At 37.3% G+C, this 18,423-nt stretch overlaps 1 protein-coding gene across 4 annotated transcripts in view; it reads left to right on the top strand.

Annotated features, from left to right (window-relative positions):
- Positions 1 to 18,423, top strand: part of NKAIN2 (sodium/potassium transporting ATPase interacting 2) — a 1,025,502-nt gene that overhangs the window by 611,001 nt on the left and 396,078 nt on the right. The window contains exon 4 of one of the 4 annotated variants that reach the window (XM_023230731.1): positions 14,819 to 14,832. The exons of the other annotated variants lie outside the window; for them this stretch is intronic. Within the exon in view, the coding sequence (XP_023086499.1) occupies positions 14,830 to 14,832 (3 nt within the window). The 5' untranslated portion in view covers positions 14,819 to 14,829. The remainder of the gene's footprint in view (positions 1 to 14,818; positions 14,833 to 18,423) is intronic. 4 annotated transcript variants of the gene reach the window in all.

Raw genomic sequence — 18,423 nt, forward strand, 5'->3', positions numbered from 1 at the left:
CCTCAGGTTTTCAAAAGAGCACATATTTATGTTTCTAGCCCAATATAGGGACTCAAAATGTGATGTTAATTTTGACATTACAATCAAAACAAATAAAAAATTAAACAGTGTTGTGGTCTGAATGTGGACCCCTAAATGCATACGTTGAAACTTAATAACCAACATGATACTATTAAGTGGTGGAACTTTTAGAAGGCGATTAATTCATGAGAGGGCAGAGTCCTCATGGATGAGATTATGGCCCTTATAAAAGGGATTTGAAAGAGTGGGTTCCTTCCCTTTCACCATGTAGGAGCACAGCTTTCATCCTTTTCAGGGGATGAAGCAACAGGACGTGATCTTGGAAGCAGAGGGCAGCACTCCCCAGATACTGAATCTGCTAACGCCTTGGCAGATGTCTCTTCAAGATAACTGATTTCCTACTGATTTCCTTTCCTGTCCCAGCCTTTAAAACTGTGACAAATAATTTTTTTGTTCTTTATAAGTTATCCAGTCTCAAGTGTTTCCTTAAAGCAGTACAAATAGACTAAGACAGTATGTAATACATATTTTATACTGTTGTAAACAGTTTTAATTTAACTTCTTTTTTTTTGAGATGGAGTCTCGCTCTGTTGCCCAGGTTGGAGTGCAGTGGCACAATCTCGGCTCACTGCAAGCTCCACCTCCCGGGTTCAAGCCATTCTCCTGCCTCAGCCTCCTGAGTAGCTGGGACTACAGGTGCCCACCACCACACCCAGCTAATTTTTTGTATTTTTAGTAGAGACGGGGTTTCACCAGGTTAGCCAGGATGGTCTTAATCTCCTGACTTGTGATCCGCCTGCCTCGGCTTCCCAAAGTGCTTAATTTAACTTTTAATAAAAATTTTCTAAAGGAGTATAATGTGCTGTTTTGATACACATATACAATGAGCTGATCACTCCAATAAAACTAATTAACATATTCAGCTCATTACATAGTTACTATTGTGTGTGTGTATAGGTGTGTGTGTGTGTGATAAATACACTTAATATTTACCGTCTTAGCAAGTTTCAAACATGCAACACAGTATTATTAACTAGAGTCATCATGCTGTACATTAGAATTCTAGAACTTCTTCATCCTACATAAATGAACTTTTATTCCCTTTAACCAACATCTCGTTTTCCTCACTCCAACCCCTAAACCACGCCTGGACCCCTAGTAACCATCATTCTACTCTCTGCTTCTATTCACTTTTTTTTTTTTTTTTTTTTTAGATTCAATGTTTAAGTGAGATCGTGCAATATTTTTCTTTTTTTCTGACCTATTTTACTTAGCATAATGCCCCCCAGGCTTATCCATATCGTCATAAATGGCAGGATTTCCTTCCTTTTAAGGCTGATTAACACTTTGTTTTCTATATGTCTATATGTTCATCTATTGATGGACAGAGCTTATTTCCTTATCTTGGCTATCTTGGCTATTGTGAATAATAATGCAATGAACGTGAGAATACAGATAACTCTTCAAGATATTGGTTTCTTTTCCTTTGAATATATACCCAGAAGAGGGGTTGCTGGATCAATGGTAGTTCTATTTTTAATTTTTTAAGGAACCTCCAAACAGTTTTCCCTATGGCTATGCCAATTAACATTCCCAGAGTAGAGAGCCCAGAAATAAATCTATACATATATGGCCAGCTAATTTTCAACCAAGGCACCAAGAAAAAGATTGTTGCAGCAATCTTTGGAAAATACAATCTGCCACATATTCCAAGGGAGAAGACCATTTTAAGAAGAAAGATAAAGTCATAAGTGTTTATTACCACAGAGAGCCTAGGTTACATGCACATTGAAGAAAAAGATAGTCTTTCAATAAAGAGTGTTGGGAAAACTGGATATCCACATGCAGAAAATGAAATTAGACATGTATCTTATGCAATACACAATAATCAATTCAAAATGGGTTAAAGACTTAAATATAAGACCTGAAATCATAACACTCCTAGAAGAAAATGTAGGGAAAATTTCCATGATACTGGTCTTGGCAGTGACCAAACAAAAGCAACAAAAGCAAAAATAAACAAATAGAGCTACACTGAAATGAAAAGTTTCTGCACAGTAAAGGAAAGAATCAGTAATGAAATGGCGATCTACAGAATGGGATGAAGCATTTGTAAACTCTATATCTGATAAGGGTTTAATATTTAAAATATATGATGAATTTATACAACTCAATAGCAAATAAATAAATAAATAAATAACCTAATTTAAAAATTGGCAAAGGACCTGAATAGACTTTTCTCCAAAGAAGACATACCTACCAGTGGTCAATAGGTATGTGAAAAAGTGTTCAAGATCATTCATCACCAGTAAAATGCAAATTAAAAGCACAATGAGTTATGAGATAATATATGTTAGTGTGGCTATTACCAAAAAGAGAAAAAATAACAAGTGTTGGAGGGTATATTGAGGAATGAGAAACCTTATTATAAACACTATTGACTTATTCACAATATGATTTTTTTGCCTTTTTACTTCTTAAGATTTTTATGTGTATTATTTTTATTTACATACTGTATAACAAGACAAATTGCTCAAGCCAAAAGTGCCAATAAAACCTTAACAGAAAAATAGTGGCCTTTATCTTCAATGCACATGTAACCTAGACTCTTTATAGTAATAAACACTTATGACCTTTATCTTTCTTCTTAATACTATCTTCTCCCTTGGAATATGTAGCAGATTGTATTTTCCAAAGATTGTTGCAAAAATAACTCCCCTCTCACTTGCCATTCTTATAATATGATTTTATATTTGTTCTGTGGAAAGGCGTAGTCTATGCCCCTACTTGTGAAATGCAGAGAGCTATTGTACTGTTCTAATGGAAGAAAATCTTTGTGATTTTAAATGAGGGAAACATTTTTTGATAAGACACTAAAAACATGATCCACACTTAAACAATGATAAAACTGACTTTATTGATACTAAAACTGCAAAAAATGATAAAACTCACTTTATTGATACTAAAATTTCTATTCTTCAAAAGAAACTATTAAGAGAATGAAAATACAATCCATGGGATAGGAGAAAATATTTTCCAATCACCTATCTGGTAAGTTACGTGTACCCAGAGTAAGTAAAGAACCCTCAAAAGTTAAGGATTAAAGAAAAAATAAAACAGGAATAAATTTAACAGACCTTTTGCCAAAGAAGATAGACAAATTGAAAATAAGTACCTGAATTAGTCATTAAGAAAGTGCAATTAAAATCACAATGAGATACCAATATACATGGCCAAAATATTTTTTAAAGTGGCACACCAAGTGCTGATCAGGATATAGAAGAACAAGCATACTGATATAGTTTGGCTGTGTCCCCACCCAAATCTCATCTTGAATTGGAGCTTCCGTAATTCCCACATGTTGTGGGAGCCACTCAGTGGGAGATAATTGAATCATGGGGGTGCGTCTTTTCCCATGCTATTCTCATGATAGTGAGTAAGTCTCACGGGATCTGATGGTTTTATAAAGGGGAGTTTCCCTGCACAAGCTCTCTTCTCTTCTCTGCTGCCATGTGAAACGTGCCTTTCACCTTCCACCATGATTATGAGGCCTCTCCAGCCACTTAGAACTGTGAGTCCATTAAACCTCTTTCTTGTATAAATTGTCCAGTCTCAGGCATGTCTTTATCAGGAGTGTGGAAATGGACTAATATACATACACTCTGGTGAGATTATAAAATATTACAACCATTTTGGAAAGCAATTCATTTCTTTAAAAGTTAAATATGCACCTGTGTTGTAACACATATCTTGGATGTTTTACTCCTAGGTATTTGCCCAAGAGAAAATAAAAGTGTATGACAATATAATAAATTGTACATAAATGTTCATGACAGTTTATTTGTAATAGCCAAATATGAAAAATGACCAAATGTTCATCAACAAATGAACAGATAAATTGTGATGTATCCATACCATTCAATTATATTCAGCAATGTAAAGAAAGAACTACTGGTATATACAACATAGATAAATCCCAAAATAATCACCATCATCCTCATCATCATCTTGATTATGGTGATGATTTCATACTTGTATGCATAAGCCAAAACTTAAATTGTATACTTTAAATATAACAAATATTATAGTCAATTATACCTCAGTAAATTCTTTGTAAAATGTAAAACAACTTCCAGGAGAATCACATTTTCTTATGCCACTTAACTAACCAGGACTTTCAGCAAATCATTGAATCTATGTGTCCCTCTGTTTTATTGAATAATTTGGATAAAGAATAGTATCAACTGCATAGCTTATTGTTTTGCTTCAGTAATAAATGAGTTAATCTCTGTAAACCTCTTAGAGTTGCCTGAAATGTGATCTAAGAATTAGTTATTAGCTATGTTTAATATGTAAGAAGAGGCAACTGATTCCTCGTTGGTCTTATAGACCACATATTTCCCTGATGTAATGGAAGTCGATTTCTCCTTTCAGTGTCATGAAACAATGGAAATAGGTCATTTGGGGCTACAAAATCTTTGTATTTGACATAGCTACATGCTGGCAATTTAAGAATTTATTCAAAATTAAGTATTACTTAGGTTTTACTTCAAGAAAGTGGAATGTCAAAGACAGATTTTTCTAACACTCTAAAGACATTTTTTGTATTTTCTCATTTACTTTTGGTCCGGGTTCTGTGCCACTATAGTTCTCTTTAGCTCAGCAGAATGCCTCCTCTTTATCTCCATGAATAACCAAAAAATTAGATCCAGTGCGTTTTCAATTGCTAGTCACTACTCAGAAATTTTGTTGTTTTCAAAAATCTTTCATTCTGGAATTCCTTCCACTCCTTCCATCTCTAAGTACCATAAACTGAGTTTTTAAACATAGCTTTTCGTGGAATGAGTACTTCTTACAAAATAGAAAATACCACCGAAGAGCTGGAGACATGTTTCATCCAAACCCCAGACTGCTGGAAATAACTAGGGTTCTTCCATACTATATACAACTCGTTGTTAACAATATCTCTGGGCTGAGATGCCATATCTGAGAGACCAAACTAAGTATGCTTGGTTTTTTATTTAGTGGAACTGAAAGCAGCTGCATTTCTGTTTGAATTGCTCCCTGAGCTCTCCTGCAAATATATAAAAGGATGTTATAAATAAGTTAGGAGTTGATGATTCTCATTTGTCAGTGAGGGCAGCCTAAGTAAAAGCTACAGCAGGGAAAAACAGAAGCAAAATATTAGGAAATCCTTCATAAGTGTAGAGTGAGTTAATCAGTCAGAAGATATTCTTAGAGAACCTGAGGAAATATTTAAGGCTAGGGACAATATCTTTTCTCTGGAAAAGATAGCAAGAAGGAGATACATCTTTTCCAAGATTAGATACAGGATTTTGTAACTTGATTCTCTGGTATTACCAAATTAATTTGAACACTAACTGATACATCAAGACTAAAGGTATGTGCATCTCTGAGTATGCATGTGTGTGCCCATGTGCTGATGTGGGGTGTGTATAAGAGAGGTAAAGAATATGCATAGCAGGGTTTTTTTTTTTTTTTTGAGGTGGAGTCTCCCTCTGTCACCTAGGCCTCTGCCTTCTGGGTTCAAGCAATTCTCCTGCCTCAGCCTCCCGAGTAGCTGGGACTATAGGCAAGCACCACCACACCCAGCTAATTTTTGTACTTTTAGTAGAGACGGGGTTTCACCATGTTGGCCAGAATGGTCTCGATCTCTTGACCTCGTTATCCTCCTGCCTCGGCCTCCCAAAGCACTGGGATTATAGGCGTGAGCCACCGTGCCTGGCCGCATAGCAGAGTTTTTAATCACCCAGCCCTTCCTTACTTGTTCTCATGGGACATGGCTGTACCTGTAGTTTCAGCAGAACTAGCTACGTTCTATTTCCTGAATGTGAACATTGATATCCATTTGTTCTCATGCATGTGAACTCATACTTTTTCTCTTTTTTATTTTAATTTTCTGAGATAGAGTTTCGCTCTTGTTACTCAGGCTGGAGTGCAATGGCGGGATCTTGGCTTACTGCAAACTCCACCTGCTGGGTTCAAGCAATTCTCCTGCCTTAGCCTCTGCAGTAGCTGGGATCACAGGTGCCCACTGCCACTACCGGCTAATTTTTTTTTTTTTTGTATTTTTAGTAGAGATAGGGTTTCACTATTTTGGTCAGGCTGGTCTTGAACTCCTGACCTTAGATGATTCACCTGCCTCAGCCTCCCAAAGGGCTGAGATTACTGGCATAAGCCACTGCGCCTGGCCTATATTTTTTCTTTTTGAATTTCCATTATTTATTTATTAGTTCCAATGTTGCATTGGCTGAGATAACTTCTTCAGTCTCCCTAGGCTGATGTGAGAAGTCTCTCCTCTGTGTTCCCATAGCACTTTATGAATACTTCTGTTGTGGCTAGCCACTCAGTTCTACCAACATCACTGTGGTTGGCTCTCTCCGGATGGAATCTTTCGAAGACTGGGGTCATATTTTATTTTTCTTTGTATCATTGTTGCTAAGACTGTATTTGCCTTTGTAGTTGGTGGTTTTCATAGGGTTGTGGAATGAAGGACTAAATAAATACATGAAGAAATGAAACCCTGGGGCTTCAAGAGGCAGTAAACAAGTGCAGTACTTCAGGGGACTTTAATGGGTTGGTGCTGGCGCTGGTGACACAGACACTGGTTTACTGTGCTGGTCTCTAGCAGCCACTGCTGCCCTTGCTGCCAGGTCTCTTCACATCCCTGGGCCAATCCTGAATTGCTGGGGAGTCTGGCAGGGTGATCAGTTGAACGTACTTAAAAAAGTGCAAGATGCTAGAAAGAAATAGCATCGGGGACAGAGCTGAAATACATGATCAAAATAAGATGAATAAAGAGACATTAAATTTAGGTAGATGAAATGAGGCAATAAAAAAGTCAAGGGGAAAAATATGAGAAAGATTTCAAAGGAAAAAGCTGTGCAATAAAGACAAATATTTCAAAATTCTGCAAAAACTCAAGATACCAAATATGTAATGTAAATTACCAAATGCGATTATTTTTAAGGAAAATGAATTACTGGAATAATTCCTTGATGAAATTTACAATATAGAGAATTGTTCTGTTCAATTAAAAAAATAAAGTCCTCTTTCATGCTATAATATTCCAGAAAATAGCTCAAGTTATTTTGAAAAGTTTCTCTAGAAATATTTGGTCATAATGGAATCATTCTCACTTTGTGCATATGAGCACATGTTCCTATCATATGTTGCCGTATAGCAAGCTATCCCCAAATTCCAAAATTTAGTGATTTGCAGTAACAACAATTATTTTACTATTATCTCTTGTGGAGGTTGACTGGGTTCAGCTTGGCAGTTCTCACTTGAATCCTTCGTGTAGTTCCTGTCAGAGGATGGCTTGGCCTGCAATCATCTAAGGCACATTCACTCACATGTCTGGTACCTGGGCTCATAAGATGCAAACAACCAGGGCTGAAACAACCCAGTATCTCCTTCCATCTCTTTATAGTATCTCCTTGTGGTTTTTCCAACGTGGTAGCTTCAGATGGTATTCTTGCATGGCAGCTCAGAGCTACGAAGATGTGCATTTCAAAAAATGGTGGAAATGTATTTCCTTTTTGGCTTCAGTAATCATGCAGTGTTATTTCCACCATGTGTATTCCTTGAGAACAGTTACGAAAACTCTTGGGTTCAAGAGAAGGTGACATAAACTCCACTTCCCAATGAGTGGACCTTTTACAACCATCATATACATTTTCAAGTACAGAGCAACGTGCGCGCATACACACACACACACACACACACACACACACACACACACACTCTGCCTTACAGGCTTTCAATTACTTGGGTGTCAGGAATTTTCACCATGATTCAGACATGCTTTTAGAACTGCTCATGTCTTGCTAATATGCATGACCTCCATAGACATTTAAATGGAACTTTATTGAGTGAAAATGGCAATAAATTAGAATGAGATAACTTCTTCATTGCCTATTTTTAGAGACACTAATTCCTAGAGAGATTTTACAAAGTGCATATGATTGCAGTGGGATTGCGATGCTCATTCTGACACTCTGTAACAGGCAAAGGTTGCTTGGGAAACAGAAACTGCCAACTGTTTTGCATCCAGGGGCTTGTTTGATGGAATAAGTGATTTTTCTTGGTCCCTGTTCTCTATTTACTCATTGCAGCATCTCTGGCCAGATTCCCACATGTAGACTTTCTATTTATACCGTATTTTCCACTCTCTTCAGAAAAATGACTGAAACTGCTATCACTCCACTGCAAATCAAAATAAAACCGTGAAAGCCAAAGCAGTCACCAAGATTACTTTATTCAAAACATATTTTAAAATAATTACCACCATTGATACCATTACAGATGCCTGATGCCAGTGTTCTCAATATTTTGTTTTCCATTATTGTCCCGTGAGAATTTCCTTTCCCATGAAAGTTGAAATCATAGATATATTATATACTATATGTATATCTGTGCTTTATACATATGAAATAAGATATTTTAACCCCCTCAAGAGCCAATTTTTCCTCCTTGGGATGATATCACCTCTACGGAAAATATATGCCCTATAGGTATTTATTTAAACCAATGATTTAATTAATTAAAAGAGCAAATGGGAGGTACTACTGCCATCTGAGAGATTCACATCTAAATTTTGACATTTTCTAAGTGTTTGTAACACACACAAAAACACACACATATATATACTTGTGTTCATATATCTAAATATCTATACATAACACCTTGGAAACTCCATAAATGCTTATGTAAAGAGATATTTCTACCACCACCACTAACAACAACAACAAGAAAAAAAAAACCAAGAGGAAAAAATAGTTATTTCACATAGTTCAGATACTGAAATATATCTGTAAAGGCCAGAATCAATGTTCAGAAAGAAGACTTTGGGAAACAAGGGAAATAAAAGCCATTGTTTGGCCTTTAGAAATACACAAACTTTGTTAAACTCCCTTCTTAATTTGAATAGCGATGTGTGAGAACAGCAAATTTCAGAAAAGAGATCTTGTAAGTGTCACAGCTGTGTACATGTCTTCTACATTAGAGCGGTGTATTTACTGCCATGCTTCAGAATCAGCCATGCAATGGTCAGATGGCCCCTTATTTTGGGTCAGAAAGTCAGGGAATTTCAAAGTTAAAAAGTTGATGACAGTACTATAAGCAGTGAAAGAGAGTTTAATCTGTAATACCCCTCTCAGACAGGCAACATGGGCGCTGATATGTTATTGTCAAGCCACATGTGTGCAGTGTTTTCTGTTCCATAACTAGGTTCAGTTATGGAACAGAACAGTGCTTTTATAGATCTTCAGTGTACAAATGTATGCATGTTAAATCTTAGATAGTACTAAGTGTTTTTAGAGAGCTCTATTTAAAATTGTAAAGCTTTAGCCAGGTGTAATGGGGTGTACCTGTAAGTCACAACTTCTCAGGCGGCTGAGGCGGGAGGATCACTTGAGCCTGAAAGGTAGAGGCTACAGTGAACCGTGATTGTGTCACTGCACTCCAGCCTGGGCAGCAGAGCAAGACCTGACTCAAAAATCTAAACAAATAAATAAATAAAATAAAATTGTAAAGGTTGAGTGAACCACCACGTAGAGAAAGACTTATATTTAGATTAAAATGAGGATGAAATAAACTGACTAGACCTCCAGCCTCTATGGCCACCAACAAGAGAGTCACTGGTCCACTTGGTGGAAACCCTGAATCAGCTTCCCAGATTTAACTTCACAGTCACCTCTCTTAAGAGGTCTCTCCAGACTGCTTCTTCCTCCACAGTCAACCACTTCCTCCTCCATGTCTCCAAAGCACTAATGTTCCCCATGCACACTATAGGAACCATCTTCCTTGTGAATTGCCCTGCCTGGCTCCCCCCAACACATCCATGAAGTTGTGATCCTCTAAACAGTCAGGGCATCTCAGCTGTCTTTGTATTCCTAGTTGGGAAACACAGTCTGTGCACGTGTAAACTATGGTTTGGAGAAAGGAAGGCAAACTGTCAGGTTATGCTAAATTAGTTTAATCGACTTTGGAGAAAACCTGGTATGGCCTCAATATCGGCCCCCGCCATTCTGACTATTCACTCTCAGAAGACACCGGCACTGAAATTAGGCAGTGGAAGCACTGAATTGGACTGGGCCACTTTTTCCACCTGCTTGTTAGTAAAAAGGCATAATTATATTCCATAACTTTGCTCTCCCCCTCTTTCTCATGCAGAAAACTCTAGAGAAAAGAAAGCTAATGCTGTGTCTTTCAAACGGGGGAAAATTTGTATTTAGTTGAATCTCATTGGTATTTTGATGGTGGCATTGCTGCCTTTGGAGGGGCAGTCCTCAGCTACAGGATAGAAGTTGTCTCATTTTCTGTCACCAGCCCCTATGACTTCATATAGAATTCCAGAATTCTGATAAACTGTCATGTGGAAAAATGATAAAGTGATTTATGCTCAATTTTGCTGGAAGGGAGAAATGCAAGGGCTGTCACTCTGGGTCTTGAGAACAAATGAGTTACAGTTCATGAGGCAGCTCAATAAGGTTATCATTTCCCATCAGCTCCTATCACTGACAGCCAAGATTTACTAGCTGGGGAATGGGAAGGGGGCTGAGATTTGGTGCCAGGTGAATCGGCACCATTATTCTATCAACCAGGCTCATATAGACAAGAGGCTACCGTGAATATTTGACGGAAGTGTCTTCCCAGAAATGTTGTGAAACAGCGTTAGTTTTCTTCCATTCGCCGGAGCCTCTCCTGTCTATCCACGTGCATCCTCTTTGAAAAATGACCACTTGTAAACCACAAAAGCATTCGGGATTATTTGTTTTTGCTGCTCCGGCTGGTGGTATATTCCTCTTGGTAGTCTGTGCATGCAGTACACTAATTCACTGTCCTCCATTCTCATAGGATAAAGCGAAAAAAATCCCTCATCTACTGAAATGCTATAGACATTACATCTGTCATTATCCATCTGATGCAGTGGCAGTGAGCGTACAGCCTTCCATCTCCCTATGTGCACAGAGAAAACAGACTTTGATCTATTGCATTTGCTATGTTCTCCAGGAAAACAAAAGGTGGAGAAGTGGGGATGGACTCAGCATAGGCCTAGCAATTGCTCTTGCTGATTTCCTCTGAAGTAGAGAAACATAAATGTAAATTCTAAAATATTATATGCCTCTTTCATTTGGGACATTTGTTTTCAGTGGGAAGGGGCTTTGCAGGGGACACACATCAGTACATTTCATATGGGTCAGGTTATTTTTTTAAAAAGACACACTTAACATTTGCTTTTTTGAGCTAGGTAAATGTATTTCTAAAATCTCTAGTGGGAAGTTTAGTATTTAGTATTTGTGTTGTATTCAAAATCGTCTGTAGATGATTTCAAATGCACCTTATCTATTTCATCATTTCTCAAGTTGTCATCTTTGGAATGTCAGTTCCAAAAGACAATAGTAGGTATTTTGTGGACATGTGGGAAATTTGGGGCATTTAATAAGGAAGATATTTTTGAGCTGCTAGATATTTTGTTTGCCTTTCTACTGGCACTACATAGGCAGATTGCTTCGTTGCATTATGAAACTTTAACTTCTCTTTAGAAATTGTCTAAACATTCAGTCTGGTGAAATATTGAGCAAAAATGTTTCTTTTATATGAGTATGATGCCAGTTGCTGGCTACCAGTCTTTCTGACACTTTGAGATCTTTCCTTAATGACAGTGTTAAGTTTTGAGGCTGCCCAAGCCATGCCTCATAGGGTCATGTAGTGGGTCAGTGAGATGGCTTATAGAATTAAGTATGCAAAAGATGGTCAGAGAATTTGAAGCTAAGGCAATACAAATTTTGAGTTTTAACTTATTATTTTACTCATTCAACAAATATTTATTCAGTAAATATTATATGCAGCCACTATTCTTGAATACTTACTTATTAATCAAAAGAAACAGAAATAAAAATAATTATCATGAAGAGTTTCAGAAAATCACAAATATCTTGAGATAACTAATCAGAGTGAGCTAAAGGAGAGTGGTTATTGATTTTAGTTTGAAGTCAAAGACATTTTTCCCAGGCAATGACTTTTAAGCTGAAATCTGAATAACTAGAAGGAATATGGCATGCAAACATCTTGAGAAGGTGCATTCCTAGACAAGAAATAGCTAGCTAGAATGTTTGAGAAATCAAAAGAAAGTCAGAGGCAAGACTGTAGAGGTCTTGGTACATCTTTAAGTTGTATGGAACAGAAATCTTTAAAGCTCTGTTTCTGGCCCCAGGAAGTCAGATACACTCATAAGGTTCCATAAAAAACAGGAAAGGAAAAGCACGGTTGATAAGTATTCTCCACAACCATCACAGTTAATGTTAAATGGGTGTTTTTTGTTTGCTATAGTTCTAAATGCTATATATGTATTAAATCTTTTGATTCTCACAACAATCCTATAATGCTGTGTTTTTATTAATCCCTTTGCTATACACCTGCAAACAAAATCACTGAGACTTTAAATGCACTTCCCACAGTCTCACAGCTAGTAAGTGACTGAGCCAGGATTTGAACCCAAGAGGTTTGGCTCCAGAGCTCATGTTGGTATTAGGAGACATATCACTGAGGAAACAGACTTAGAGGAAGTCTTTGCTGGATAGTTTTTCTGAACTTCTTGTGAGGATACAACTTACGTCATTGAGATCGAAATAGTAACAAAGTGTTATATGTTTCTCAAATGCTTCTTTCATAGGCTTACCTAATCCTTTATATTAAAAAGTCTCAAGGCCTAACATTCTATAGTCCAAAGAGACACAGTATTATTGGGTTCTTGGAAATATATTCTTCAGAAATACAAATTCTAAAATAAAAATACTAGATTAAATATAAGTAGTTTCTTTATAACGTTTAAATTCAAAATCCCCAATGTGAAGTGCTCTATGGAAGAAATATTTGCTTTGTTACTTTTTAAAGTTAAGCTAACCCCGATATAGAGAATTAAATGATGGAGAGTAAACCAGCAGATTTTTATTTTTAATCCATGTAGCTTTGCCTTTCTGCTTTATCAGCTGAAGTATTGTCTGACTTAAAGGCTTCTATGGTACACTGATGGAAATGATATGCTGAGTATTGTATGGATTTGTAGTCTGTATACTTTTACTTGATGACAAAATGTTATTCATTAAAACTAGCCAAAAATGACCCTCTGTAATATCAATTGTTTCTTCTCTTAATATTAGCTCAGATGCCTTTCTCAGCTCCTTACTCTAAACATGAAGATACACCAGAAATGAGGACTTTTCCCATTAAAGCAGCCCTCACATAATTTATAAATGCTTATTTTTCTATCATTACAATGTCATAAAACACCATGTTTTTGATACATGAACTTGAAAACTGATCTAATTCATAATATCAATAGGTGAGAATAAAAAGGATTTCAAGGTTGTGTTTATTCAGATATGAATGCTTTGAGAACTTAGAAACGTATTTGAATAGAACTTTCAATCCCAGAAATGGAATTTAGTGAAATTGAACTTTCTCTTGGCATCTATCTCTCCCACAGCCCACTCCAATCCTGGAGCTAATCCCCTTGCCTCTGTCCTCAGGGTGCACCCAGAATCCCACCAGCTTTTCTCACCTCCACTGCTGCCAACCCAGTCCAGGCCACCAGGATCTCCTGCCTGGCCTCTCACTAGTTCCCAGCTTCTCTTCTAATGCAGCAGTCCATTTAGATGCAGATTCTTTGGAAATTTAAACCAGAACATGTCACTGCTCTGCTAAACACCTTCAAAAGGCTTCCATCTCCTGCTAGTAAAAGTCTGCAATGGCTGCACGGTTTTCCATGAGCTGGAGCTGCCTCCTCTCCCCATCACCTTTCTCACCTCTCTTCACTCTGCTTTTAGCCACCCTGGCTTTTTACACACCAGGCACACACTGTCTCAGAGCTTTTTCACTATTGGTTTCTCTCATTGGAATGCCCTTCCTCTAGAACATATGCATGACTCTGAGTCAAATGTCTTTTTAGTGAATCTTACCCTAACCACCTATTTTAAAATTTCAGTCTTTCACCCTTGCATTGTCAGCCCAGGTGGCTCTGCTGTATAGTTTTCCATGACACTTAACAACTTAGATCATACTGTGTAACTAATGCATTAAGATGACTTACCCTAGAAAGTGGAATCCAAAAGGGTAGGGAATTTTTTTTCTTATTTATAATATACCATCCAGTGGACCCATGCCTGGCACAGAATAGGTACTCAATGTATATTTGTTGAATTAAGGAATCATTGCCTTTTAGTTAAGAACATTTGTCAGTTTGACCAAGTAGATAATGACAAGTTTTATTTTTGCCAATTATTTGATCACAAGGCGTTATGTTCTGTGATACTACATTATTTCATTTTATTCTTTCTTTTGCTCTTTTTTACTTCCCTTCCTTCCTTCCTTCCTTCCTTCATCACCTTCTGATTTCCATTCTTTCTTCCTTCCTTTCTCTCCTGCTTCTCTTTCGTCTCTCTCTGTCTTTTCTACTTATCTCATTCAACAATTTGGAACAAAAGTTAGGTGCTGTGAATATGCAAAGGTAAAGCAGAAGCTGTTCCTCCTCATAGAGCTCACAGTCTAATCCTAGAAACTTAGAATGGAAACCTGCCATTCATGAGGTTAAGTGCTATAAGGTAAGGCATGTACTTTGTGCATAGAGTTGGAGGTGAAGTTAAGGAAGTAGTCTAGTGGGATGATGCTTGACTTGGGTTTTGAATAATGAATAATAATTTCCTCAACACATAGGATATGGTAGCTGAATTGTAGGGAATACGTACTGATCTATTTTTTTTGTTAACCCCAGGTAATGGTCTGATGGTAAGTTCTGATTTTCTCAGTAGTTATTATTTGTATAATTTTAACTGGCAGCTCCTTATATCTGGAAATACAGAGGCATGTGGAATGGCAAGAAAGCCCATTGGCATCATATTTAATGAGAGCATTTAGGCCTGGGCTTCACATATGATTATCCAGTGAGTGAAAATGTTACAGAGATGGCTTTCTCAACACATAGCTTGTCATTGTTTTCATCATTATTGTAAAATCTGACATAATTTGTAATCTGAGAAAGAAAACCAAAATTTAGCTTGATAATCAGCACCAAGCTGCAATAATTGTCTAAAAATCTCCAGAATTTAATTTTAACTTATTTCTACTTCTATAGTGTTTTGTTTGTTTGTTTGTTTGTTTGTTTGTTTCCCAAACACTTCAACTTATAAACACTACACCCCTCAGTTTTAGAAAAGAGGAAACAGACTATTTGAACCCATTGCTATATTCTTCCATGTGGAAGATAAAATGTCACTCTGGGTAATTCAGGATCCTTACTTATATTATCAGTTACTCCTTTTGTCTTTTGTTTATTCAACCTCTAACTTAAACTCAGTTGTTTTTCTGTTGACTCTTAAATGTGCTTCCTTCTGAGAGCTAGTGATAGATACAGAAAAGAAAAAAGAGCAATCATTATGAACAAAACAAAAACTCAGGGCTTACTACCTTTCACTTGTCATCCTCTCTGTTCTGCCTTTTGCAGCTGAATCTGTGACCATTTCCTCATATGCTCTCACTACTTAGGCTGCTTTCATGCAGCGTGCAGCCTTCCGTTTCCAGCAAACAGCTCTTGATGATATTACCAATGGCCTCCCTGTCACCAATCTAAATAATATTTTTTCAGTCCCTGTCTTACTTGCTGTATCAGCATCATTCAACACTAGTTCCCACACCCTCTTTCTTGAAACACTTTCTTTCCTTGTCTTCTGGGATACAATAGCCATCTGTTTTTCCTCTATGAATGCTTCTCTGAAGTATCCTTTTATAAGTGTATTTTTACTACCCAGCTGCTAAATCGTGGAGTTAATAAAGGCTTGCTCCTAGGCCTTCCTTTATTCACACTATCCAGTGTGATACCATCCATATCTGGAGTTTCAATTACCACTTATTAATCTATTCAAATGGTTCCCAAAACTATATCTCAGGCATACACTTCTTCAGATCCTAGAATCACACATATAACATTTTGCTCGACAGCTCTTCTCAATAGCTAATGACATCTACAAAGTTAAAGTGTGAAACAAATGACTCCCGATTTTCACATTACACTTCCCCTCTAAAGAAACCTAGTTTGGTTTTCATTCTGTGTTTCCTAGCTCATGGATGATACCACCAATCACCTGGTTGCTGATTTAAAAGCTAGAGTCACTTTTTACTCCCTATGTTCATCCTCTCAATCTATCCACCTTTTTTTTTTTTTTTTTTTTTTATCTCCATGAAACACTCTCATCTGCTTTGGGTAGACAACTACACAGGGTCTGCTCATGAGGTTACATATCTTATCATTATTTCTTCATACACTAGATTCAGAGGTCTTTTCAGAAGCAAATTGTATGATGTCAGGCTTTTCCTCTTAAATACCTTCCCACTGTTCTTAGGGTCTCTATTAGGCCTTTAAAATTACCTAAATGTCCAGAAAATCCAAATTCTAACCTCTTCCTGCTTGTTTTGTTTTGTTTTTGTTTTTGTTTTTTAAGTCAAATCTGGGTTTTGAATGTAAAATGTCACTAATTTATATACTACAACAAAAAGAAAATGCCAATCAAACTGTAACACAAGGCTTGTTTATCACATGAATTATAAACTGTATTTCAACTATAGAGACATAAAAATTTGAAAAAGGAATGTGGGCCATATACATGATGCAAAAGTATGGTATTTCTTCTGGTCCCTGAGCTTTATCTCCTCTTCTATCTTCTTGCTCCCTTGACTCATCTCAGATAGGGTCCCCTGAAAGCCTGCTCTGAAGATTTCTATGCAGGAAATTTACTGGAGCACGCTCTCAGGATTAACACCTGAGGACGATCCTAAAAAGCAAATTTGGGTAGAGAACTGTGTCTCAGATCATTCTACAAAGGACTCAGGCTGGGATGGCCCTTCATCAGTGTCTTGATTAGGACAAGAAACCTAGGCATTTATATTTCTGCATTAACCAATCATGAGATATGAGCTCCCCATAGAGAGCAGACACGACCTCGAGTCAATTTCTAGCAAACCAAGCAGCTGGAGAATGAGAGCTCAGTCCTGAGGTAGGACTGATGAATCTAGGTGGTACACCACAGTATCTGCTATAGTCCACTTCCTGCTTTATATAGTAAGTTACAGAAGAGCTGCGCTGAGATTCTACTGGTCCTGTTTTACCTGGGCAAAACTTGCAAGAAAAAAGTTAATGGCATAGGCTTAAGCCCCTTTTGCTGCAGCTGGTCTCAAGACCATAATTTTCACCATTGGTCCTGAATTCCATTCACTCTACATTAGTACTTCTGAAAGGCTAGGTAACTTGCCAGATGAGGTGGCTCAGATCCTCATACCTGAGAAGTCTGATCCTCTTGTTACCATCCCTTTCTAGGGCCATGCCTGCTGCACTTTTCTACTTACCATTAAAATTGGGCAAGTGCATACCAAGAAATGTCCAAGTGGATCACCTAGTTTCCAAACTGAGAATATGATTCCTTGATCCACTGTGTAATATCAGTTTCACCTTTTCCTAATGATCAATGTCATTTAGCCCTTCCAGGATGCAGACTTCTCTTTTTGCTTGGTAGTCTCTTAGAATGAGAAGTCCTAAGTTACTGGGCAAAACCTAGATTTTGAGATATAATGAGACACTTCTTTGTCCCTTGGTAGAAGTATGTTCTCTCTCAGAATCAAGACATGGAAATCTGTACAGCCTAGAATTATGGAGATGGGAAGCAGAAATTTCTCCAAATGGTTCTCTACTAATGATTGTAAGCAGGTCCATTCCTACTTCAACTCCTTAGTTTCTAGATACATGTATTCTACCTAGCGGGGACACACAGTGCCATATACTAGTAATTGATTTCATCTATATATTGTCATCCTTTCTGGGTATCATCTAAGATCACACTTGGGTAATTGTGCCTGAAACAGGCAATTTCTTCACTATTTAAAGCTGGAAGCTTATGAATGGTCAGTATATGATAGAGCCATGAATCTCATGATTCATACCCACCTCTACCCCTCCTTTTCTCTAAAAGTAAGTCAATTTTTATAATATGGCTTTATGCAGAATCCTATGTCAATGGATCAAACACTAAATCTCTAGACTCTAGTTCTGCGGAGTTTCTGCACGCAGAAAAGAATAATCCAATCATGGAGGGGGAGGGGGGAGGGATTGCATTCGGAGTTATACCTGATATAAATGACGAATTGATGGGTGCTGACGAGTTGACGGGTGCAGCACACCAACATGGCACAAGTATACATATGTAACAAACCTGCACGTTATGCACATGTACCCTAGAACTTAAAGTATAACAATAAAAAAAAAGAATAATCCATACCATATGTATTAATTCCAATAAAGACAAATGTGGTAGTTTAAAATGTATCCAAAAA

This window comes from Piliocolobus tephrosceles, chromosome 5 (genome assembly GCF_002776525.5).
Source record: "Piliocolobus tephrosceles isolate RC106 chromosome 5, ASM277652v3, whole genome shotgun sequence".
NCBI classification, from domain to species: Eukaryota; Metazoa; Chordata; class Mammalia; order Primates; family Cercopithecidae; genus Piliocolobus; species Piliocolobus tephrosceles.